Below are 26214 nucleotides of genomic sequence, written 5' to 3' on the forward strand. Positions count from 1 at the left end.
GATCTTACAGCGTTTCGGTCAAAGATCTTCTTCGGCCATTAAATTATTTTCTCTGAAGATTCTTCCAGTTGTGAGTATTTCACTGTTACATCATGATTTACCCCGAGAAGTTGCACAAGTGATGCTGGTGATGCGCTGCGAACTGAACCGGAGAAGGTTAATGGTGATGGACATCCTCCTCCCGGCATGAACTGAACATTATCTACACTCATGTCAAACTATTTTTATTGACTTCTTGAACTGTTTGATTCACAAGAGTGTCATATGACAGCAAAAACATGCGATGACAGGAAGTTCTTCACTTTCTTTAATGCGCTATTGTAGTTGCTAAATCTAAATATAACAACGTGAATGCACTTCATTCATAAAAACTGTTTCATTACTGTCACACATTGATGTTAACAGCATTTACTAGCGAGTCTGGTGACTTCCTTATATGGTGTTTTCATGGGCGTGGATTATGATAATTGTGAATGAACGTGCATACGCCCCCTATACATATACAAATGTTTGGAATTCACTATCATATGTTTTACTAACAAATCTGGGGAATACGAATACGAACAATTTACTCGTATATTTATGAAAGTTTCATGAATGAGTGTCATTGTGTCAATAATTATAGTAATGTTAATTATATATACTTTTTCAAATTGTAGCAATGAGAATTTTGATACGATTGTTACGATTTTAACGTCACAAAAAATCTTAAATGGTAAAAATAGGCTTCGTTATGCAAAATGTAATTCATATTTCTTTTGATTTTGGTGTGAAATATCACCCTTTGATGTTCACCCTTTTCCCTTTAAACATGGCATTTAGGCTTTATTAATTTTCCATCTCTTTTGATAAAAAACAAGAAGTGCTTTTATTTTACAAAAATATAGAAAGAAAAACAAAAATGGCATTTGTTTTCCAGGGTGCTGCCAGCAGCCCATGTTACATTTGGACAAACATTCTATCAAGTACCACTTGTTGTTAAATCCAGAAACAAACATTTATCTTCTGACGCCAACTTCAGACGCCAACTACAAAAGGTAAAAGAAAATTGCATCGTTACAAATATAATCGTTACAACATATTTGCAGAAGTTCTCATTATGGTTTGTTGACCAATAAATAAATTCTAGAAGTAGAAATTGAGATGATGAACCTTTCCAGTAAACATCCATTGTGTAATTTAGGCTACTAAATTTGATTTGTCTGTTTAATATATATATATATATATATATATATATATATATATATATATATATATATAACACACAAATAACAGGCAGGTTGTTTTGCCAACTTCAACCAATGATTCTGTTTGTATTGTCTGATATAATATAATATTGAAGTACTCATAAAAAGTTTGATTGTTGATGGTGTACAGTTTGCATAGTGTTTACTAACCTACAAAGTGCAGTTAATTATCCAGTTATAGAATATTAGGCTGATAATTGTATTAATAATATATCTGCACAAGGGACTTGAAATGAACATTTTGCACGCAAAAATCTGAAACCAAATATTCTGTGAGATTCGATCATGCCTGTATTTAAAGATGCAAAGAATTAGGCAATTGTTGCAAGAGTTTGGTCGTTCTTCTAGTCACCAAAAGAATTAAATAAAAATTCGATCTAAAATAAATTAACTTGATAAACATTGGATACCAAAATCAAACAAGTGGAGAGCGCAGCACGTCACCTCTCAGGACAAATCTTTGTACATTTCTCTTTTAATTAAGGATGTTACATATTCTCATTTACTTCTCTTAATATCTGCAACTTCATGTTCTTTATAGAAAATGCTTTCGTTTTATTACAAAAACTGAGGCATTATTCCGAGTAAAAATATCCACATTTGATCGTGGATATCGTCTTGCAAGGAAACATCCTTCATTGCTTACGAACCATTGGATTTCTTTTTTTGGTTGCTTTACAATAGAAATAATAATAATAATAATAATAATAACAAAACATTTAAATTACAAAAAGAGTAAATATTTAATTAAGTTATTAAAAGATGTCCCAAAAATAATATTCAAAATGTCATACATTTTGTCCCTTTAAAAACATAATTTAAAGTTTATATGGCTTATACCGCTTCTCAAATCAGTACCGTCTGCTACCATTTATACATAAATCATAATGATAAGAGGGAATTAACATGGCAAGTACTGTTTCAAATAGCTGACTTTCTGCACACATAAATAAAATCACTTTCAGTGTTAAGAAATGCTAAATTATACCAAGGTAGTTTTAAAAATATTATAGTCATATTATACAGAGCCAATAGTGCGGACGTGTTCCTGTTGCAATGAAAGTTCAATTCTTGGCCAGTTAAAGCAATCGTTCCATCAGAAATGAAATCCTGTTGATTATTTACTCACCCTCATGCTTTTCTAAACCTGTATCATTTTCTTTCTTGCGTGGAACACAAAAGGAACAATTTAGAAAAATGTTGTCAATGCAGTAATGTTGATGTATTCCTTTTGCAATTCAATGAATTATAGGACAGTTAAAGGGGTCATGACACGCCTTTTTATTATTATTTTAATGTGCTGACACCAGAGCGTGACTGGGAATATATATATATATATATATACACATATCCACAGGGCTGGACTGGGAAGAGAAATCGGCCCGGGATTTTACATGGCAACTGGGCGGCTCATTTTTGCTTATCTAGGCCCATTCGGCACGTTTCGCGGCCGACCCACCGGCCCGTTCACTTCTTGAGGGCAACCAGTCTGCCCCTGATCGTCCCCAAAGTGCGTCGGCCCACCGGGAAAATGCCCGGTATGCCAGATTACCAGTCCAGCCCTGTATATACTGTGTGTATATATATTCCCTAAATGTATGTTAACATATGTGGACAGCAGGAAACATTTTTGCACCAATCCTATAGAAAGCCAGATTGCAGACATTACATCACAAATTTGCATAATTAATTCTGATTCAAAGTAATATTCAGCAATATCCAATCACTGCCAACCATGTTAAATGAATGTAAATCAATCAATGTACTGATTATCATTGACACATGTCTGCGAAACATGTTGAGTGATCCAAACATCATCTGCAGCCTGAAACTGAACTTTTAGTTGGAGTTTAGATTTGACTGCATAGGAAAGTTATAGGATGCTCACTAATTAGTGAATGACTTATTAGAAAGTGTGCTGTCTGTCTGCACTGGTCTCAGAACAGTTCTAAATAAATATAATTTTCATCCTAACTCCATATAAAGCCTCTGAAAGCTAAAATTTTCAGCTTTTGTATGCATCCATTGATTCTCAATGTAGAATCATATTGCACAGTGATAACAAAATAAAATATAACAACATTTATATTAAAATGAAGCAAAATGACCCACAGATGTGTTAAAGTTATTCAGAATAACTGACATGTTTTTTGTTAATAGTTATTGCCACAAATTTGCTTATTTGATTACTGATCACGAAATTGTGTGGAATCTTTAATATTTCTTATATTATGTCTGTGGCAGGGCGGAGGGCGGGGACTGGTCGTGATGTCACACATCCGGCCCTTTATCAGGCCCCATATTGTGTATGTAATCACCTAATAATCATTAGATTAGCCAATTATCAAAATAATAATTAGTTGCAGCCCTATTGCGGAGGCAGTCAGATGCAAATGTCTACAACAGTGTGACATCACAATGCGGAGGAAGTAGGGAACCAGTCATTTTGGCAGCTTGGTATCAACAAATGCTCTTTTTGCAACGAGGAGGAAGTTTTGAGTTTTGAAAGTTACTGTATGTATTTATAGTACAATGACTTTTTATATGTAAAAAGATCAAGGGAAATTAGATGACCCCCTTTAAAGGAATAAAATGTCAGCTGCGCGTAAACCAAGAACCAATGTAGTTTGACATCAGTGAACGTGTTTACATGCACAATCTTGCACCGATTATGCTTAATAAGCCGACAATGTGTGTGTTCTTGTGAACCCCTTAAACAGCGTTCCATTATGGGCAGGGCTGGACTGGTAATCTGGCACACCGGGCATTTTCCCGGTGGGCCGACGCACTTTGGGGCGGACTGGCCATCGAGAGGCCACGATAAGCTAAAATGAGCCACCACGTTATGCAGAATGGACCACAAAACGGCGCCACGATATGCAGAAAAAGACAGTTGCCATGTAAAATCCCGGGCCGATTTCTCTTCCCAGCCCTGGTTATGGGGTTAAAGTCATAAAGGCATTTCACAAAAAAAATTTTGCCCATTACACCGATTGCGTGTTGTATGTGAACACCTTTACCATCATTACTAGCTTATACAAAGTCTGCAAGTATTTTGTGCATTTGATGTCAAAACCATAGAACTTCATTTCATGTAAATGCACTCGATAAGGTCACACCTGGCATGCCGCATCTTCACATGCCAAATTTGAATTTATGTGTACATGCAAATGAGATTTGAGGGGAAGGATAGAGGGCAAAACATTCTGCTAAACTTCTTTTGTGTTCTATAGAAGAAAGTCATTCAGGTTTAGAATAACATGGGTGAGTTATGACAGAATTACAATTGAGTGCCTGCCATGACATTAGTGATGAGCATGTTTTATATCACTGATTGCTGTGTGGAATGTCAAATCAATTAGACTAATGCCGTAAATCAATTATCTGTTTTATAAAAAAAAGCATCAGTATAGTCATTCAAATACACTGCATCCATTCAACATAAAGTACCTTTGTACCAACGGGTGTACCATTATTCCTCAACAAGAGTTTGTGCTTCCGAAACGAATTCCCTTGATGCTTACGAATGCAAATATCTCTTGCACTACCTCCTGAAGGCTAACAGTGCTGCCTTGAGGTCGCGTTCAACTGGACCTTCTCAGTATGGCCGCCAAACGGATTCGTCCATCCGACCGTTGGAGTTGAGCACAGTGGGCGAGCTGCTATGGCTGCCGTCCGCCTCGCCGCCGTCCGTCTGATTGGGCAGATTGGGGTTGATAAGGGTGCTGCCCGTAGACGCACTAGTGCAAGGTGGCAGCATCCTGGTGGGGGATCGGTCTCCCCCCGGTACCATTGAGAATTGGTATGATCCAGATGAAGCTCCATAGTAGAGATAGGGCGTGCTGCTGGTCTGGAAGGGCCCACTCTGGTTTTGGGTGGAGCCGGGGTAAGGCGGAGGCAGATAGGTGTGGTAGTGTGTGGTCGTAGACATGCCCAGGGACATGCCGGAGGTGACCGGTGTGGGGGTGTACGTGAACGTTGCAGGATAGTGCATTCTGGGACTGGAGAAACGGCTCTCCGTAAGAGAAGGGAGACCCGATAACTGCCTCTCGAACTGGCGTGGGTCGGCCGAGAAGGGGCTTAGATCCGATGCACCTGACAGAGAGAAAAGAACAGTCTTTTAGTCAATAATTTACCATCTACTAAAGTAACTGAAAGTAACGACACCAGAAACTTCATTTTGAGTAGTGTGACACTTGCACAGCTGTTTTCAAAATAAAAAACTATTGCTTTTCTAGAAACAAGCTTCTTTGTCCGACACATAGTGGTGTAGTGCAACAATGTATTTTCTCTCTCTGGTAGTTTTGGGAAGTCAAATTTGTTTTTCTTTATTTAAAATGGTTCATTCAGATGGTTTGTGAAAATAAACTGACTTCAAAACAGATTTCATTTGTGGCATTTTACTTTTGTTTTGTAGCTAAATATTTAACCTCTGTGTACACATACGTGGACGTTGTATTTTGGCTTCGCTATACGCAACGCATAATTTTAATTAATTTAAACCACCTGATCTCAGTTCAGGAGACTCTGAGCTGTCAGTAAAGGGTTAAAGTCGTGTGACAAAGCAACATGGCGCTGACCACAGCGGAGTTTGTCTTTGGGAGAAACGCCAACAAAACTACATCTGGCAAGAACCCTCAGTAAGTTTTTACACTGAAACCTGTTTGAGTCAAAAGATTAGAGTCTCTAGTTTTATTCGATATGCCATTTTTTATATTTGAGCGATTTATCACAGAAAAACCACGCTGCTAAACACAATGTACACTAATGTGTACAATAGCACATATTTACCTTAGAATCCTATATTTACTGTGCATTTTACAATGAGAATCAATGGGTTCATTCAAAAGTTGAAAAATGTTGCCTTCAATGGATAATATGGAGCATTTCGAACTGTGTACTGACAAACAGCACACTGGAGGTTAAGTCATTCACTAAATAGGGAGCAAGGGAGCATCCTATAAACTTTATATGCAGCTAATGCATTCATTCCTGTGTGTGTGTGTGTGTGTGTGTGTGTGTGTGTGTGTGTGTGTGTGTGTGTGTGTGTGTGTGTGTGTGGTAGCTTGTCAACCCTTTTCTCAGTCATTCGACCCATGTCACCGGTTGGATCTGTCCCGTGACCTCCTGCCAGCGGGCGTTCGACACTTCACGTGGCCTTAACGTGCACATAGCCTGGCACAAGCGTCGTGGTGACGTCACCGCCACTTAGTGGCGAATGGCGGTTGTTTGTTTGTTTGTTTGTTTGGTAGCTTGTATCATGACAAACTTCAGTTTCAAAGTAGCTTCCTCAACACTGATCAAGACTGACAGGAGTAAAAGGACATTGTTAAATCAGACTGAAGAGGGCGCTGTCAAACTTATTTACATACAATTCACAGTAACTCCTGTAGCCTGTCGACACTTAACAACTCTATAAAAACTCCCAAGAAGATTGTGAAGAATGCACTGCATGCTATAACTTCATTGCTTTCTGCTTCCCAGTAATACATATGATTTATTACTAGCTAATTATATAGAATCATCTCCCATTTAAAAAAAAGTCTTTGTATTTTGATAAACACCAAAATATCCCAGGCTACAAAAAAGTTGCATCTTGCTGAATTACATTTCCAGTGCAAGAAAGAAGCATCATATTATAGGACATTTATCCAGAACTTCCTGTGAATAGCAATATGTCCATCACCTGCACGTTCCAAACTGAACATATGATCAGATAAGTGCTGCATTTTAGGAACTTATGTGATGAGGAGGAGGGCGTGGCCGGGCCGCAACGATGGACTGAATCAGCCCAATCAGCAGGAGGGGGATAAAGAGGAGCCGGGGACGCCAGTTCGAGAGAGAGAGAGAGAGAGAGAGAGAGAGAGACACATTGTGTGTGTTTGTTTGTTTAAGTTCATTTATGTCATTTAAGTTAAGTTGACGGTTCTGCCCGTTCCGCCGCCTCCTTGCCCATCATTTACACGTTATAACTTATTATACAATAACTTAAATATCAACCAACCAACAAGAGAAACTGGCTCAACTTGAATGTCGGCAGTTTAGTTGGCCTGGCACACAAATATTTAATTAACTGCTCATATGCTTCCTGAATAACACAATACTTGTTTATTACAAGGGACGAGAGTAATGCTGCAAAAATGTCATCAGTAAAATAAAGATATATATGCAAATTTAACTGGGATTAAAGTCACTGATGTGATGCTGAGTTTTGCCTTTGGCTATTTGTTTCTTCACTCCTGTTTGGTGAACGTTCTCTGGCGTTTGTGTTTGAATGTTGTGCGCATTTATGCTCGCATGCATAAACACGCATCCTTGCATTTGTTTGAATATCAAAGAGAAATGTCGGATTAAAATGGGAGCGCACATGGAAACGCTTAAAGGAAAAAACTGTTTCCACAGGATGTATAATGAGCAGTCTCAGATGTGGTGGCATGTCTGCTATTAGCCAAAGAGGAGTGATCTACTCTCTTAGAACCACAAGAGTGTTTTTAAAACATATAAACCACTAATGGGCTGTGACTCGCTGAACCCCAGGAGAGAGAATCCCACAGCAGTGTCTTATCAACTCCTCATCTCACCACATCTGTCTATTTTTGCACATTGTGTTCATCATGATCTGCTTTTTAAATGGTGCCGCCTGGTAAATTAAAGGCTGTAAACAAACAAACAAACCCAAACTCCTCTCTTCTGCTCTTTTCTCAAACAAACAAACCTTAACTTTTCTTTTCATTTCTTTCCTATTTCCTTTTCTCTTCTAAATCAATGAAAAACTTTATTTTCAAACAAACAAACCTTATATATGTAAATGTAAAATATATATTCCTTCCCAACAAACAAACAAAACCATTCCTCCCTCTACTCTCAAACTAGTAAACAAACAAAACCAAACTTTACTAATACAGAATTCCCCTTTCCTTTTTCTTTTCCTTTGCTTTCCTTTCAAGCATTTTATTGTGTATTTGGCTTTTCTCAAACAAAAATACAAATGAACAAACAAATCCTAAACCCTTTCCTTTCTCCCCTTTCCTCTCAAACAAGTCCATTCCTCCCTCTACTCTCAAACTAGTAAGCAAACAAACAAACAAACCAAACTTTACTTATCCAGAATTTCCTTTCATTCTCAACAAAAAAAAAATTATTTTATTTTTGCCTCTCAAACAAACAAACAAACCATTTCATTAATTTGTTCTCCTTCCAAACAAATGTAAACCTTTCAAATTATATATGTTCCCTTTCTTTAATGTCAAAAATATTTATTTAAAAACAAACAAACACAAATAAACCATTTCCTTCCATTCCTCTGCCCAATCCAAATGTTTCAAATCCAAAATGTTAGTTTCTGGTCAAACAAACCATTTATATTTTTTTTATTTTCTTGCCCTCAAACAAACCATAAATCAATCTAACAAACAAATCCACATTTTTAAATCCAAAATGTTCCTTTCATTTCAAACAAACAAACAAACAAACAAACAAACAAACAAACAAACCCTTTCCTTTCTCAAATCTCCTCAAACAAACCATTAATCAATCAAACAAACAAATCCACTTTTTTAAAATCCAAAATGTTCCTTTCATTTCAAACAAACAAACAAACAAACAAACAAACAAACAAACAAACCCTTTCCTTTCTCAAATCTCCCCAAACAAACCATTAATCAATCAAACAAACAAATCCACTTTTTTTAAATCCAAAATGTAACTTTCATTTCAAACAAACAAACAAACAAATGTTATTTTCTCTTTTCATTTTCTCCTCTCAAACAAACAAACACTTTCCTTTCTCACATCTCCTCAAACAAACCATTAATCAAACAAACAAGCAAATCCAAACTTTTCAAATAAAAAAAGTCCTTTCATTTCAAACAAAAATATATTGTATTTTCTCTTTTCTTTTTCTTCTCTTAAACAAACAAACAAACAAACATAAATTCTTCCAAGCAAACCTTCAAACAAACAAATCTAATCTTTCAAATTCTAAATGTTCCTTTTCTTTAATGTCAAACCATGTATCTTTTTATTTCATTCTCTAAAGCAAACAAACAATTTCCTTCCTTTCTCTGTTCACAAAAAACATCAAACAAAAAATAGAAACGCTTTAAACCCAAAATGTTCCTTTCATGTCAAACAAAACGCTTTCCTATTTTATTTTCTTCCCCTCAAACAAACCATCAATCAAAGAAACAAGCAAATCCAAACAGTTCCTTTCATTTCAAACAAATAAACTTTATTTTCTCTTTTATCCTTAAAACAAACAAACAAACAAACAAACAAACAAACCCTTTCCTTCATTTCCTTTCCTCCCAAACAAACCATCAATGAAACAAACAAACAAACATATCCAATCTTTTCAAATCCAAAATGTTCTTTTCCTTTCAAACAAAGAAACTTTTTTTGTCCTCTCAAACAAACAAACAAACAAACAAACAAACCCTTTCCTTCCTCCCCTGTTCTCTCAAACAAACAAATCCATACTTTTAAATTACAAACGTCCTTTCCTTTCAGTCTCCTCTCACCCTGTTGCTGAGGTACAGTGGTTTCAGATGCCGATAAATCCAGTGGCGTCTTTCCCGTCAGTGTGTCTGCTTGTGAGTGCAGCCTCGCGATTGACAGCTCAGAAAACTTAAGAGAACATGTGTGGCCAATTATGAGCAGATTGTCTCTCAACGTTATCAGTTCTTGACATTTCAAACCAAACAAAAAAGACACTTTAGGGGGACAGCGCAGCAGAGACGAGACCCAAGTCCTATTTCCAAAACAATGACAGAAATTCAAATATACAACCTTCAATCACTATTTAAAAGGCCCTTTCTGCAGTATATGTTCATGAAAATCAACTCATTATGTTACCAGGTCTTGCCAAACCTTTTTAGCTAAACTTCATTCACTTTGTATTATGGAGATAATGTGGTCTAGTAGCTAAAACTCAAGGCTGGAAATAAGACGGTTGCTGGTTTGAGCCCTAGCACCATTGTGACCTTTAACCTCACGTAGCCCCAGGGATATTATTGCTGTTGCTGATGTTTGCTAAATGACTACTTTGAAAAGACAAAGAGACATTAGCCACTAACAAAAGTACTATGTAAATACCTTGGTACATACTGTAAATATAGCAATCATTAAGTGCCATGGTACCATAATCAAAATATGGTGGTAATACCATGTTTTTTGGACATGTGCCATGGTAGTACCATGCCATTCCTTCAAGTACCTTGGAGTACCATGTAACTATCATTGTTCATGACTATTATAATAATTTAGTACCATGGTAAATATCACAGTGCTATGGTATTATCATGCTATTTGGACATATACCATGGAATTACTATAGTATTCTATGTAGTACCATGTAAATAGATTGGTACGTTAATATGGTAATCATTCAGTTCCATGGAATAAATCAAAGTTCTGTGGAAATACCATGTTTTTTTTGGAAATGCGCCATTGTAGTACCACGGTATACTTTGTAGTACCTGAGAATACCATGTAAACATCACCATTATAAATGACTATTAATATCCTTTAGCACCATGGTATTTATATTTGCCATTGTCCAATGGTAGTTTTCCATTTATTACCATCTGATACCATCATTGAACCATGGTGGCACAAGAGGCAGTCTCCACAAAACACATGTGAACGCTTGAAAAGTGCTGTCGTCAAACCAACTGTTACAAATGGGTAAATCAAAGTTCTTAAGCTCCTCAATGTGAGGTGATCCCACTCGGATAATTCATCACTCTTTTGTGCAATATTACGCATGTCTTCATCTGTGTCCTTATCAGTCACCAGCTCTCTGGCTGCAAGGCGTAACGTGACCCCAGGAGAGCGAAGAATAGCCGTGCGGTGCAGCCGAACAGCTGCAGAGGGAGCGATGCATTCGGGGACGAGTCTTCTCTTCGAGTTATTCAGGGGAAGAATAGAGGGCGTTAGGACCAAGAGCTGCGTGTGTCTCTTTGAGGTAAGAACAAAGGCAGACATCTCCAAGATGAAAGGCGGGTGAAATCTAAACTAATCAAACCCAACGAGGCATCTGGCCGCGGTTCAAAAGGCAGCCACACCAAGAAGTCATTTAAACTTTCACGTTTGCTTCAGGCTCAAAGAAAGCAGTTAGGGTGGGGAGCCAAAAGGGAGAAAAAAAAAAGAGAGTTCAAAAACCAACCTGGCAGAAAGTCAAACAGGTGTATTAAAGAAAAACGTCCAAGCTACATGTTTGTTTCAGTACAAATCCCAAAGGGCGGGCGGTCCAAAATCTGGTGCCTATTTAATTAATCAAAGCACAGTCACAGCGATCCTTTCCAATGTTTTTAGACTCGAGAGCGATTACCTTTTGAGATCTGTGAGTCAAGAAACTCTAGTCTGTTTTATTGTTTCTTTTCAAGGCATTTCAAAAGGGAGCTAAGTTCAAAGACTCCATTGGAAAGGATGGGGGTGACGGGAGATATTCTTTCAAATGCTCTCTATTTTTAAAGGTGCTACCGCTTGGAAAGACATTCGCCCAGGGGCAATGTAACAAACGCTTACAAAGCAGAAAGTTAACTGGGGAAAAATGCTTTGATTTGATTTCAGGCGCAAATGAGTTGTTTGGGAAAAGTGTTCATGGCTGACACGATCAGCTGAGAAAGTAAAACACATTTAGATACTCAATTTCACACATTCCTGAAATGAGAGGTTGGCTGAGGATACGATTAGGCCCAGAGTTTTCAGTTAAGTTTTATTTAAAGACATGAAGCACAGTTCACAACCCATTTGACTTCCATAACGTGACGTATTTCAGTGAGAAAAAAGTTTGGGTGGGACTTGATTTTATCCGTTGTGAATTGATTGTATGGTGAAAAGTGACATTTGTATGCGGGGGTAAAAAATACGAGGCATTGATGATTTCAGAAGGTGGAGCAAGTTGTGGATATAAGATTACAAAGAGAAATGATTACTAGATTTTCTTCGGCACAATGTGCACTGGTGACTTGTGCACACAAAGAACGGGATTTCGTATTAAGTAAATAAATAGCGTCAATTTTGACTTCCGGGTCATTGACAAATAAGGTAGTCCGAGATGATAAAAATGGAAATGTTTTAAAAATCTAGTTTAAAACACATGTTTCAAGTTTGTAGAAATGCAATGTTTGTGTCAATGTTGGTTTCATACACTTTTGAAAAACATTTATAGCATTTTCAAAATAAATTGATTTAATGGCCTTAAAAAGGTGAAGTGGTGAAACCAAGAGGTATTAAAATATTTTCCTTTGCACCTGGAATAATTTCAAGAAAGTTTTTAAAACAACTTTTCAAGGTAAAACTATATAATAAATATAATATTATTATATATATATTATTATAATTATTTGACCTTTTTTTAAATATCATGAATTTTTTAGTTATGAAAATCAAAAAGTTTTTTTTTTTTTTGGGTTTCTCCATTTGACCTGAACAATATGTGCCATTTCATACAAATGTAAAACTATCTAATATTTCTTAATGTGCACCTATTATGGTTTTTAAACATGCCTAATTTAGTTTTAAAGGTCTCATACGATAGATTTACATGCATCCAAGGTCAAAAAACACTTTCATTTGCTCATAATTTAAATTGCAGCGTCACCTTTGTTCTCCAGTGTCAAAAACGACTCGTTCAATGATTCGTTCTAAAGGATTCACTCTAAACTCCGCCTTTCAGAGAGCATACTCTGCTCTGATTGGTCAGATGTCACAGTCTGTTGTGATTGGTCTACCGCTTAGTGTAGTGTTTGAGGGCGGGTCAAAGCTGTTCGCGAGCAGCCAATGAAGACCAGAGGAGGGTTTTTGTTACCAAATTACGTAGGTTAGTACATGAAGTGATTCAGGAATTACTAACGACTCATTTCAGGTGTTCAGAATCGGTTCTTTCTTTTGGGAGTCATTAACTCATTTGTCGTGCACTTTGATTTTTGAAACTTTGCAGACTTTTTTACTTTCACAAACAGCGATATAACACTCTACATGAAAGGTAATATTTGAAAAACCATAATAGGTGCACTTTAAAAACATCAAACACAGTCAAGAGAGTCCAAAGTGTTCCCTTTTGTTTGTTTTGTTTTTTGTTTTTTTGACACATGACAACAGAATGGCTACCTGCATGTTGGTCACACCACCTAAACTTTCCAGTCTACTTACGGCAACATTTCTTATTCAACAATTTTAGCTTTTATTTTATTTTTTATTACTTATCTTTTATTATTATTATTATTTTATTATTCTTATCACTAGATTATATCTTTTTTTTTACTTAAAGCCCCCCCCAAAATAAATATCATAATTACTTTGACTTTAGAAATTGAAAATATTTCACCATAGAAGAGTATTCAATAAATGTTTTTATTTAAATACAATTATAAAATTAGTGTCACATCATTTAGGTGGTAGTTCAGATATAGTGTTTGCATAAGAATTTGATGAGAAATGTTTGAGGTCATATTTCTCCAAAGATCTTGTGTGATTTGTCTTCTTTCCAGAGTTGCATATGTTTACCTGAGAGACGTCTCGGCACGTCGCTGATGGTGGGCAAGCCCGTGGCACGGGTGGAGGACAGCGGTGTGGTGGAGTGGATGGATGGCGACGTCATTTGGCTCAGGTATGGGGTGTAAGGCTGCTCGTACGACCAGGGCGGAGAGGATTGCACCTGACGAGGATCTGTGGGAATGATAAATGAGACACATCCAGTTGCTGAAGTCACCACCAACATCTGCAGGATCCTAAACAATGTTTTTTATGGGTGTGATCGTACACTCTTCAGTCATTGACCATTTTAGTAGGCAGTGTTTTTACAACGTGACTTAAGAGGTTAATTCTTTGATGTTTACACAAACACCAAATGCTTTCAACAACTATATTTTAGGCCCATTAAGATGGTTTGCATTGTGACATTATTTTCATGAAGAATGAAAACATTTCACCTCAAATTACTCTAATGTGAAAGAAATAATTATATATTACTGAATTCTTAAAGTTATACATCATATTTGTTGTATTTGTTAGTATTTATTGTACTGCTTTTAATTAATGCTAATTTGAATACAAAAAAATAGTAAATTAATTTGATTCTATTTTAATAAAAACTATAAAAATATATACATGTGTGTGTGTGTGTGTGTGAGTGTAGTATATATATATATATATATATATATATATATATATATATATATATATATATTATAGTTTAGATAAATTACAAATAAAAAATATTTTTAAATAAAAAACGATATAATTGTGTGTGTATGTATATCAAATAAATTCTATTTTAATAAAAAATTATATTGTACATAATGTATTTTAGAATCTTTTTAATAAAATTACATTTCAATAATAAAATTAAATTGTGTATATAAATATATAATTGTTTTAAAACAAATAAATTCTATTTTAATAAAAACGTATATAGTATAAAATGTATTAAAATTGTTTTTTAATAAAATTACATTTTAATAATAAAAATAAAATTATTATAAATATATATTTGTTTTAAAACAAATAAATAATATTTTAATAAAAACTTATATAGTATAAAATGTATTTTACAATTTTTAAATAACATTACATTTTAATAATAAAAATAAAATTGTTATAAATATATATTTGTTTTAAAACAAATAAATAATATTTTAATAAAACATTATATAGTATAAAATGTATTAAATTATTTTTAATAAAATTACATTTTAATAATAAAAAATTTGTGGATATAAATGTATAATTGTTTTAAAACAAATAAATTATATTTTAATAAAAACTATTAAATTATTATATTAAATGTGTATGTATATATATATATATATATATATATATATATATATATATATATATATATATATATAAATTATGAATTATATTTGAATAAAAACAAAACTGTGTCTATATATAAAGCATTTTAGATATATAACAAAGAAATTATATATATATATATATATTTAATTTATCTTTTAATGAAACACAATTAAATTGTGTGTGTGTGTGTGTGTATATATATATATATATGTATATATATATATATATATATGTGTGTGTGTGTGTGTGTGTGTGTGTGTGTGTGTGTTTTAAAACAAATAAATCATTTAGATTTTAATAAAAAACAATAACATTTTATATAATTTAAATAATATACTGTATCATGTATTTCAAAAAAGAATGTCATTACTGTTGCAAATGATTTTGTTAAACTACACGTTGTCAAATGAATAACTTGTCAGTAATACTGATTAAGTTTCACGAATATTAAACATATAAAAAGCTCTTATTATTTCTGAAAGTAGTGATAAGTTCAGTTCAGTAAGTGAGTCAAATGTTTATTCAGGAATCATTCTGACTGATTCAGTGAGTCATTCACAAAATATTTTTGTGAGTATTTGCTCATGAATCGGACACTTGTCACACTGTGATTTTGCGTGCAGCCCGCGAGGAAATCTTAACAGAAAGAGCTGTTTTCTTGCCATTATTTTGTGATACATGCTCTTTTGATCTCTTTGCATTAAATGTGCACAGCAAGATCACAACTCGGTTCAAATGTATTTACAAAATAATGTATTTTGGAGCGCCACTGTGCATTAAAAACAGTATAACAGTATTTTTTTACTGTAATATAGTGCAACATTACTGTATTTCAGTACTGAGAATCACCAATGAGATTTAGAAACTGGTTGCTGCCGGCACGCTGCACAAGTGTTTGTAGCTTGCAAGCCTGCTTAGCATTGCTTATTCCTACACGTATATGGATGCAGACACACTCCCTCAGTTTAAGTCTAGACTAAAGACTCATCTATTTAGCCAGGCATACACCTTATTTATCCTCCAACCCACAATTAGGCTGCTTTAGTTGGGTCTGCCGGAACCAGAAACATCTATCATGATCTAGAACTCTGCATAAAATTGAATGGCATATACGCTAATATTATTCTGTTGGTTTCCCTGTCTCAACCTCAGGACTCTTATCCTGAGGTCACCAGAACCGGCTGGATCCAGCTCCATTCCTGCTATGTGTTGGACTCCACTGCTATGTCTCTGAGTGATGATGACTACATGCAGCCGGTGCCAACCAGACATCACTTCAGTCTTTTGACTTCAGAGGATGAACTGATGCCAACTCAAACTGTAAGACATTGGATACTTCATATGCCACTGCCTGAACCTTGGACTTGGGATGGACCCCACCGAACCTCACCGAAATGACCTGCCGGTTAAACAGCAATGCACCTCATTGATCTGCCTGCATCACCTCGGTCTATTGATGGACTACACACTAAGACTTTATAGATGTGTGTTGTGACCAGCACTATACAAATAAAAAATGACTTGACTTACACATTACATTCATGAGAATTTAGGGGTGTTAATTGTCACGAAAATTATCAAAACAGGCTTCATTTTCTTTATGCAAAATATTATTTCTTACTATTTAACCTTTGCACAAGATTCACCCTTGATCAGCCATGTTTAAAAAAAAAAAATGTCTGAAAGAAAGACTTACCAGTATGAAAACGACTAGCTGGCTAGGCCTAAAGTATAAAGGGTTGTGGTATGTAAATAGTGCAATCATAATAGCAAGTCGAGCGAGCCAAGAACGGCTTCCTGTTTGCTTTCTACAGTCTTCTAGTAAACATGGTGTTCACTCTGACAGGCGCAGAGACTGGAGGCGATCCAAGAGACTGGCAAACATTATGCAAACTCTAAAGTTCAGAGCGTATGAGACCAACACTCCAATGCACCAAAAGTGCAGCAGGAACTAATGAAAATATTTGGACAAATGTAATAGATTTAAAGAAATACTCCAGCCCAAAATCACAATTCTGTCAGTATTTACTCACCCTCATGTCATTCCAAAACCATATGCTGTTATTTCTATCCATGGAACACCAAAGGAAACTCCAAAAAGGACCAAAAGTACCCCATCAAAGAACCAGAGTAGTGGTTCATATAACACGTACGGTATATTCCAAGTCTTCTGAAGCCATACGATAGCTTTGTATGAGGAGTAGACAAAAATGACAGCTCTCAAATCCACATTTTCAAACTGGAGGTCACTATAAACTGCTTTTGTATGGAAAATAACAGCATAAAGATTCTTTTAAATTCAACTGTTGCGTTCTACACAAGAGAGAATGTGACAGGGAGGAGGGCGGGGCCGGGTCGTGATTATACACACCCAGTCCTTTATCGGGCTAATTGAGCCTCGGAGAGGGATAAAGGCCGATTGAGGACCGGGTGTGTTTAATCACGACCTGGCCCCGCCCTCCGCCCTGTCACAGAGTCATACAGGTTTGGAGCAACATTAAGGGTATGGCATAATTTCTATTTTTGGGTGAACTATCCCTTTAAGCTTATGTAAGCTGCCAATTCAAACAAAGAACAAAACATAAAAAAAAAAAAAACAGAGATCAAATCAAATAAAGCTTTAGTTTTTCTTTCTTTCTTTCTTTTGAAACCTAATCATAACCTTGCAAACAAGATAATGCATCATTCCGGTAAAAGCAGACAAAAGGATTTTGGGATATTCATTTGGCACATCACTAGTATCTCTTGTTTCAATCTTTGATGTTGTCTGATTCAATCTTTGCCTGACTGTGTAAACAGATATTTATATTTCTTGCATCATATAGTCTACTTCTCACCCACTCTCTCTTATCTTCACCAGTCTATCTTCAGGATATCAGGGCTAGACACTCACTTGAATCAACCTACATGTTCTCCAAGTACTGATGTTTGTCCTGTACACAAACGTCATTAAAGTTCACGCCACAGGGCGTCCAGACAGGCTAAATATTCTAAAGCGATAGTTCACCCAAAAATGAAAATATTGTTATCATTTACTCACCCTCATGCCGTTCCAAACCAGTATGACTTTGTTTTCTTCTGTGAAACACAACAATATCCTGGCCAATCTTTTCAATAAAGTATCATATAAGCAGTCCATACGACGTGCGTGCTTTTTTATCCAAGTCGTATGATAGTTTTGCAGTTGTTATTCACTGATAATCTTTTGTTAACCGCTACGACCAGATCATCGAGTCAGTGCGTTGAACTCAAGATACGGACCAGTACAATTCATAAACATTTTTGTGAACTGGATCAATTTGTTGCAAAGATCCAAATCAAAAGAATGATTCATTTATGAAACGGAAAAAAGGAGAGCTAGCGCAATTGTCCATAATACTGCAAAAAGAAGGAAAAAATATCGGTAACACTTTCTATGAGGCCCATATTTATAATGAATTGTAAAGGCATTATAGTGCATTAGTAATGTCTCATAATACACCTTATATCATGTTATAACTTCTAAATAATTGTAACCACAATTATATTATTATTATTAGCAATTCATAGTTATACCTTAAAGTATAATGCATTATTACACAAGCAACATCTAATTTTATCTGCAGAAGTTATAATGTATTACATATATTTGTCATATATATATATAACAGTTATGCTTAAAGTAAAGTGAATAAAGCAATGTCTTCTTATAAACATCCATAAGATATTTATAAGTGGTTATAAGTCCTGCTGGACGTTCTTTACATTACACATGCACAAAATACAAAATAACACACATTCAATGTACATTTTCAGATATTATGACACATACTTGTAAAGCTACATGGTTAAAATCTATCAGAAACTCTAAATATGTAATGTTGATCACACATGCAAACAAACTGGATCTATACTGGACTCTATTTAATAAACTTGAATGTTTGTGCATCTTATTTGGAGACTTATTTTATAAATTACTTCCATTATATAAGTTTGACTTGTAATGTATTATATGTCACACGTTTATGTTATGGCTGTTTATAAGAAGATATTGCGTTTGTAACTTTACTTAAAGCAGGCAAAGACCACTTATAATATGATCATGTCATAAAGACGTTTTACTGTTTACATTATACAGCACTTATACGATTAACTTTATTAACTTCTGCTGCGTTAAAATTGGATGTTGCTTGTGTTATAATGCATTATACTCTAAAGTATAAATATGAATAGGGGAAGTATTATAATGTATTATATATGTAGTTATATCTTATTATAAGGTGTATTAATAGACATTATGAATGCAGTATAATACATTTATATTGCCTTTACAATGCATTATAAATATGGGCTTCATAGAGAGTGTTAGCAATGCATCATAACATCCTTAAATTTACTTGAGAAGCATTATTCTTAAAACAGGAAAGAGTTCAGATTTAACCTAATTAATCATGTTCGGAGTGATTCCCAATGGATACTTAACCCAACCAGACAACAACAAAGCAAATGCTCAGAATAATTTCCTAACAAAAAGCAATCATATGGCTTCAGAAGACTTGAAATATAGCGCACACGCTGATTGGACTACTTTTATGATACTTTAATGGTGCTTTCTGGTCGTTTTGGAGCTTGACAGCCTTTCCCATTTCAATTTCATTACATAAAAAAGAGCGGCCAGGATATTCTTTAAAAGTTTCTCCTTTTGTGCTCCGCAGAAGAAAGAAAGTCAAATGGGTTTGGAACAACATGAGGATGAGTAAATGATGACAGAATATACATTTTTGGGTGAACTATTCATTTTAAAGTGAAAGGAAAACACTCTGCCCAGTTTACCTGAGATCTGAGTTTGCACCTGCGGGTGGAAGGAGTTCGGCGTGGCGTTGAGAGTCGGTCGGGGACTCTGGGTTTGCACGGCAACCCTCATGGTGCTCTGGCGTAAACGCTCTAACTCACTCAGACGCTCCGAGAACAGCGGCGGTTTAGGGGGGTCCTCCAGTTTCTGTCTGTGCCCTAACGAACAATAATACACAGAAATGAAAATGAATGCATCTACTGCTTGATTCTGCCCACTAGGGTTGGGTACAAATATAGATTTTTCTGATTAATTGCGATCTTCATTTGAACGATACCAATATCAATTCTTAAAATAACAAGGTCAATCTTTACAACTGCATAGTTTTGGCATTGTCATAATTTCGTTTTTTTTTTTTTATAAAGTCATAATCCTTGTATAATTTACAAAATAATAGCTGAGAAATAATTGAATATACCCAAATGAATCAAAATCGAATAAAATCGGAATCAGATTGTATTGAGAACTTGGGAAATCGTTATCGATACCCAGCCCTACTGTCCACCCTTAAAGGGACAGTTCACCCAAAAATGAACATTCTGTCATCATTTACTCACCCTCGTGCTGTTCCAAACCCATGTGATACTTGAAAATGTTCCCCTCATCCAAAGCTCTAAAATCTCATTTGCAATTCCACGTATTCAAACTTGCCACAAAATCAACCCTACATAATGCGTCTTGATGCATCCATTTTTTATAAATGCGAGCACGAATGAGATATGCAGTGAAAGGCAAGATTTTCAGTGAATAACTATTTAATTTTCAAGATTATGAGACTCCATTTAAGGTGCATTATTTGTTGTTTTGGAGCTTGGCAGATGTGGTTATCCTGCACTTTTATTGTATTTACTAAAGCCTTTCAAGGAACCAAAAATTAGAGCAAAGTACTTCCTGTTTGTAATAAAATGAGGGTGAATGAATAATGACCGAATTTAAAATTTTAGCTGAACTACTTCACCAAGCATTGATATCGGTGATATATTTGCTCTTTTCCTCTTTGAAAGTGTTTTTTGAAGCCATTGATTAAAGGAAATCTTGATTTTTTTAAATATTTATTTTTTTGTTACTAGCAATTCAGTATTCAACATCCAATATGCAATGTTTTCCCGCCAAAAATGTCAGCTACTGTTATGTGTAGTTTTTCGCCATTACTCTATGGACCCGCCGGCGGGTCCAAAGTGGGGCACTATATTGCGAATATTTAAAAATCTAGATATTTTTAAATATTTCATTTTTTTGTGATCTTAGCAATTCAGTATTCAACATCCAATATGCAATGTTTTCCCGCCAAAAATGTCAGCTAAGTTTTTCGCCATTAGTAAAGTGGGGCGCTATATCTCAAATATTTAAAAATCTAGATTTTTTTTTTATATTTTGTTTTTTTGTGACTTTTCTGTATTCAAAATCCAATGTGCAATGTTTTCCCGCCAAAAATGTCAACTACTGTTATGTGTAGTTTTTCGCCATTACACAGCGGGTCCAAAGTGGGCAGCTATATCATGAAAAAAATGTACGCTTAAAACTTTAAAGTATCCGTATGCATAAATCAGGAATATGAGGTATCATTTGAATCTTTAGAATCACTGAATCATTATAATCTGATTTATATCATTTATGTTACTTAAAACAACAAAATAAGGCCTCAAAACATTCACGTTGAAAATGTATTTCCAGAAGGAAAAGCATGCTAAACAAATCATCAGAAATGTTTATGATTACATTTTAAATATCATCAAAGGGGAGGATCTCAGCTTTCTAATAACACCTAAATTGACTTTCTAGTCCACTCAGAGGCTGAGATATTCAATGAAGCAGTGAGGGTGGTGCTTGAACTGAAAATTAGACTGAATGTCTATGGACGAGCTCATTTTTGAGGGTTAAAATGCATTAGAGCGCCACCTACATTTCAGATCTGTATATTGTGATGGAATGTGATAGGGAAAATGTTTTTTTTCTATTGCTTACTGCCATCTAGTGGAATAAAATGAGACTTTTCAAAGTGCGGTACAGTGAACAGAACCAGATAAACATGTTTACAAATTTAGGACAACAAAAAGAAAAGTAGTTTTTTTTTCCCCAAAAAATTCTGTTTATCATTAGATAATAAGAATGTCATAAATAATTTTTTGCAATTATTCCACAGTATATGTGAATGGTGAGCTTTTAAATTTGAGTGTGAAAAAATAAAATCCACCAGAGTTTAAGGGGTTAATGAAAATAGATACTCTTTAGTTGCTTTAATTGAACAAACATTGCAATTCTGCTACCGTGGATTAAACGACAACAAGACATTTAATCGCATTATTTATAAAATTGCTAATACAGCATGAGTACATCAGTATGTGGGTCACATAAATGAGCTTATCGTGAGATCTCAACTTGAACTTCTCACAATAGCGACTAAATCACAAAAGGAAGGGAACTATCTTCTTTCTACCTGTCCATACATGCAGTTGTTTTATACTGTGGCGCTGATCCAAAAGACTTCACAGTGAAATTACACAACTGCTATATTTTCCTATCATTCCCATTATCACGCTTGAAACTATGTGTATGAGTCACGACTATAGAATGAGCAATGTTTATTCATTCGTTTCCCATAAAAAAGGGACATACTGATTCTTCTATCCTGCCTTAAAGAGTACGAGTCATGCCATACCCCCCTTCCCCCTTTTAGTGTATTTGCATGTACAACCCTTCCCATACGGGACACAACATCCCAGTTAAAGGACCAGAACAGACAATATTGCATTAGAACTGAACTTTTGTGTCAGTACATGAGAAGAACATAATGTTAAAGAGGGACTTTGTAAGCCGTGTTGACTGTCTAGCTCCGGTCGGTTCCACTGAATGGCTGTAAAGTAAATATCAAACAGAAGAAAAGAGCAACTCCTGCGAAAGCTTGGCCGCCCTCCAATCGGCGGATTCGGAGCCAAAGCTACCTCCAGTCTTGCAAAACCTGATTGTGCTGGAGAGTTAAGCTGAGTAAACACAGCGTTTGCATTCAGAGGTTAATGTCGGAGCACTTTGGGTCGGGAGAGCTGCGAGTATTCCCTTCAAAAGAGTTGCGATCAATACCACAGCTGCTGAAAAAGGGAAACCAGGTTAATTTTGTTTAAACGGGCCGCATGAATACGCCCCTTTGTCTTTACAGAGGTGAGCCAGTCACAAATTATCTGCAGCTATAAAAGTGACATGAAACATTAAATGCAAAATATAAAATCATGTTGCTGAAGTTGTAAATATCATTGCAGGATTGCAAAACAAGAACACCCAACGTGAATATATGAATAAATAATGCACAGCCCGTTCTGAATAGAGAAATCACCTGTCACAGAGGAACATTTAGTACTAAAGAGAGACCTCAGCTCACAGTTATACAACTACACAATGATGACTCTAAGATGTTATAGATATTACAGTTTGATCTTCTGTAAAGCTGCTTTGAAACGATGTGTGTTGTGAAAGGCGCTATACAAATAAATATGTCTTGACTTGACTTTTCGTCAAAATAGTCTGGAGAAATAAAAATAGACACAAATGACTTCATTGTTGGCGAACCGTAACAGAATAACGCTGTGGTGGTGTAGTGGTCTAAGCACATAACTGGTAATCTGGTAATCAGAAGGACGCTGGTCCGAGCCCCACTGTCACCACCATTGTGTGCTTGAGCAAGACACTTAACTCCAGGTTGCTCCGGGGGGATTGTCCCTGTAATAAGTGCACTGTAAGTCACTTTGGATAAAAGCGTCTGCCAAATGCATAAATGTAAATGTAAATTTGATGAGAAATGTTCGAGTTCATATTGAAATTTCTCAAATCTGAGCACAGTTTGAGATGTTTTAGAGATCTCTTATAAAACTCCCATGTGAGATTACTGGACTTCAGCAGAAGTCTCCATTTGCTCTCCATTTAATCTCATAAATACCGCAGGGAACTGCTCTTCTGGGTTCTTTTAAGCAGCAGATTTCAATGGCGGATATGTAAATGGTCTGCACTTATATGGCGTTTTTTTTAACCTTAGCAGTTACCAAAGCGCTTTACAATGTGTCCCATTCACCCAATCACACACTCATACACCAATGATGGCTTGGGAGCAACTTGGGGTTCAGTGTCTTGCCCAAGGACACTTCGGCATGTGAAGTCATGTGGGCCGGGAATCGAACCGCCAACCCTGCGATTAGCAGCCGACCAGCTCTACAACCTGAGCCACATGTATGTAAACAATAATCTTTGTCTTCAATATCATCATATTCCACGTTCAATCCTAATTTCAGCCATTTTTGATTTAACAATTTTTACATACTGCATTCAAAATAAATGCAAGGAGATCATTTTAGCAGTTTGACATTATTTTTATTAGCATATCCTTTCGCAAACATTAGCTTTCACGCTTCGGTACTGGAATACCGTTCTTCCCGTTAGATCTTCCGTGGGTTTTATTCATATAAGATCATCGTTAGGTCTTATTTTACCTCGTATCAGTCACAGCGATTGCACTTTGGAAATTAAAATGAGAGGTTTGCGATCAGACTTTGTGCGATTGTGAATTACACCAGTCAACCAGGAGAGGGATAAAGAGGAGCCAGAGTCACCAGTTCGAGAGAGAGAGAGAGAAAAAATGCATGCAGCCGACGAACATGTACATTCTGCGTTGGGCTGTGAAGGCTAACAGTGTGAGCGACACACAGAGCTTTGTGTGTGTGTGTGTGTGTGTGTGTGTGTGTGTGTGTGTGTGTGTGTGTGTGTGTGTGTGTGTGTGTCGGCGTGTGTGTGCTGAAAAGCAGTTTTATGTTGTGTCCAAGTGAAAATGTGTGTAATTAAAAATGTGTGTCCCTCCGTGACCTGTTCTCCTGGCTCCTGCTTCCTTCATCATAGGGAAGGCAGAGATCTGCCACAGTGGCCTTTCATAGAAACATTTTGTCGTCTGTGTCATGATCATGATATGAGCTCAGTTTGAGACAATAAAAGCAAATAACTTTTTAGTCCACAACTACATTTCCAGACATTCGTATGAAAATGACATTCGTATGATTCAGCACAAAAGAAGGAAAATCCCTAAAACTAATTTCCTGTGAGACCTGCAGAATTCACTGACATTTACATAGTACCAAAAACATCTGTCCACAGCAAAGCTCAAATACTTAAATGGGTACATATCCAATAAAGTAAAAAGAGCCTGTATTCTGAGTATTATTTCTAAGGAACACATCTTTTCTTTGGAAATAAACTTGTAACTAGATTTTACTTTCTTTTTTTTTCTTTTTTTGAGAGCCACAATGTTTGGAACACAAAACTTATCTCAAGGGAATGCAAACTATTGCGAGGGAACACGAAATGTATTATGAGGGAATGCAAAACTTAATGTGAGGGAACGCAAACTATTGTGAGGGAACACAAAACTTAATATGAAGAAACACAAATCTTATTGTGAGGGAACAAAAACTATTGTGAGGGAACACAAAACTTAATATGAAGAAACACAAATCTTATTGTGAGGGAACAAAAACTATTGTGAGGGAACACAAAACTTATTGTGAGGGAACAAAAACTATTGTGTGGGAACACAAAACTTATTGTTAAGAAACACAAAACTTCTTGTGAGGAATCACAAAACTAATCGCAAGGGAACGCAAACTATTGTGAGGAAACACAAAACCTATTGTGAAGAAACACAAAACTTATTGTGTGTGAACACAAAACCTATTGTGAAGAAACACAAAACTTATTGTGTGTGAACACAAAACTTGTCGCAAGGGAACACAAAACTATTGTGAGGGAACACAAAACCTATTATGTGGAACACAAAACGTATTATGTGGGAACACAAAACGTATTATTAGGGAACACAAAACCTATTATGTGGAACACAAAACGTATTATTAGGGAACGCAAAACTTATTATGTGGGAACACAAAACATATTATTAGGGAACACAAAACGTATTATGTGGGAACACAAAACGTATTATTAGGGAACGCAAAACTTATTATGTGGGAACACAAAAACATATTATTAGGGAATGCAAAACGTATTATGTGGAACACAAAACGTATTATTAGGGAACACAAAACTTATTATGTGGGAACACAAAACATATTATTAGGGAACGCAAAACTTATTATGTGGAACACAAAACGTATTATTAGGGAACACAAAACTTATTATGTGGGAACACAAAACATATTATTAGGGAACGCAAAACTTATTATGTGGGAACACAAAACGTATTATTAGGGAACGCAAAACTTATTATGTGGGAACACAAAAACATATTATTAGGGAATGCAAAACGTATTATGTGGAACACAAAACGTATTATTAGGGAACGCA

General features: G+C 35.6%; 1 protein-coding gene across 1 annotated transcript in view; it reads right to left on the minus strand.

Annotated features, from left to right (window-relative positions):
* Nucleotides 1–1265: 1265 nt before the first annotated feature.
* Nucleotides 1266–26214, minus strand: part of LOC127657402 (runt-related transcription factor 2-like) — an 82456-nt gene continuing 57507 nt past the window's right edge. Inside the window, exons 6-8 of the mRNA XM_052146166.1 lie at nt 19863–20039; nt 13758–13919; nt 1266–5342 (exon numbers count right to left, since the gene is read on the minus strand). Coding sequence (XP_052002126.1) covers nt 4846–5342; nt 13758–13919; nt 19863–20039 — 836 coding nt within the window. The 3' untranslated portion in view covers nt 1266–4845. The remainder of the gene's footprint in view (nt 5343–13757; nt 13920–19862; nt 20040–26214) is intronic.

This window comes from Xyrauchen texanus, chromosome 16, assembly GCF_025860055.1.
Source record: "Xyrauchen texanus isolate HMW12.3.18 chromosome 16, RBS_HiC_50CHRs, whole genome shotgun sequence".
NCBI classification, from domain to species: Eukaryota; Metazoa; Chordata; class Actinopteri; order Cypriniformes; family Catostomidae; genus Xyrauchen; species Xyrauchen texanus.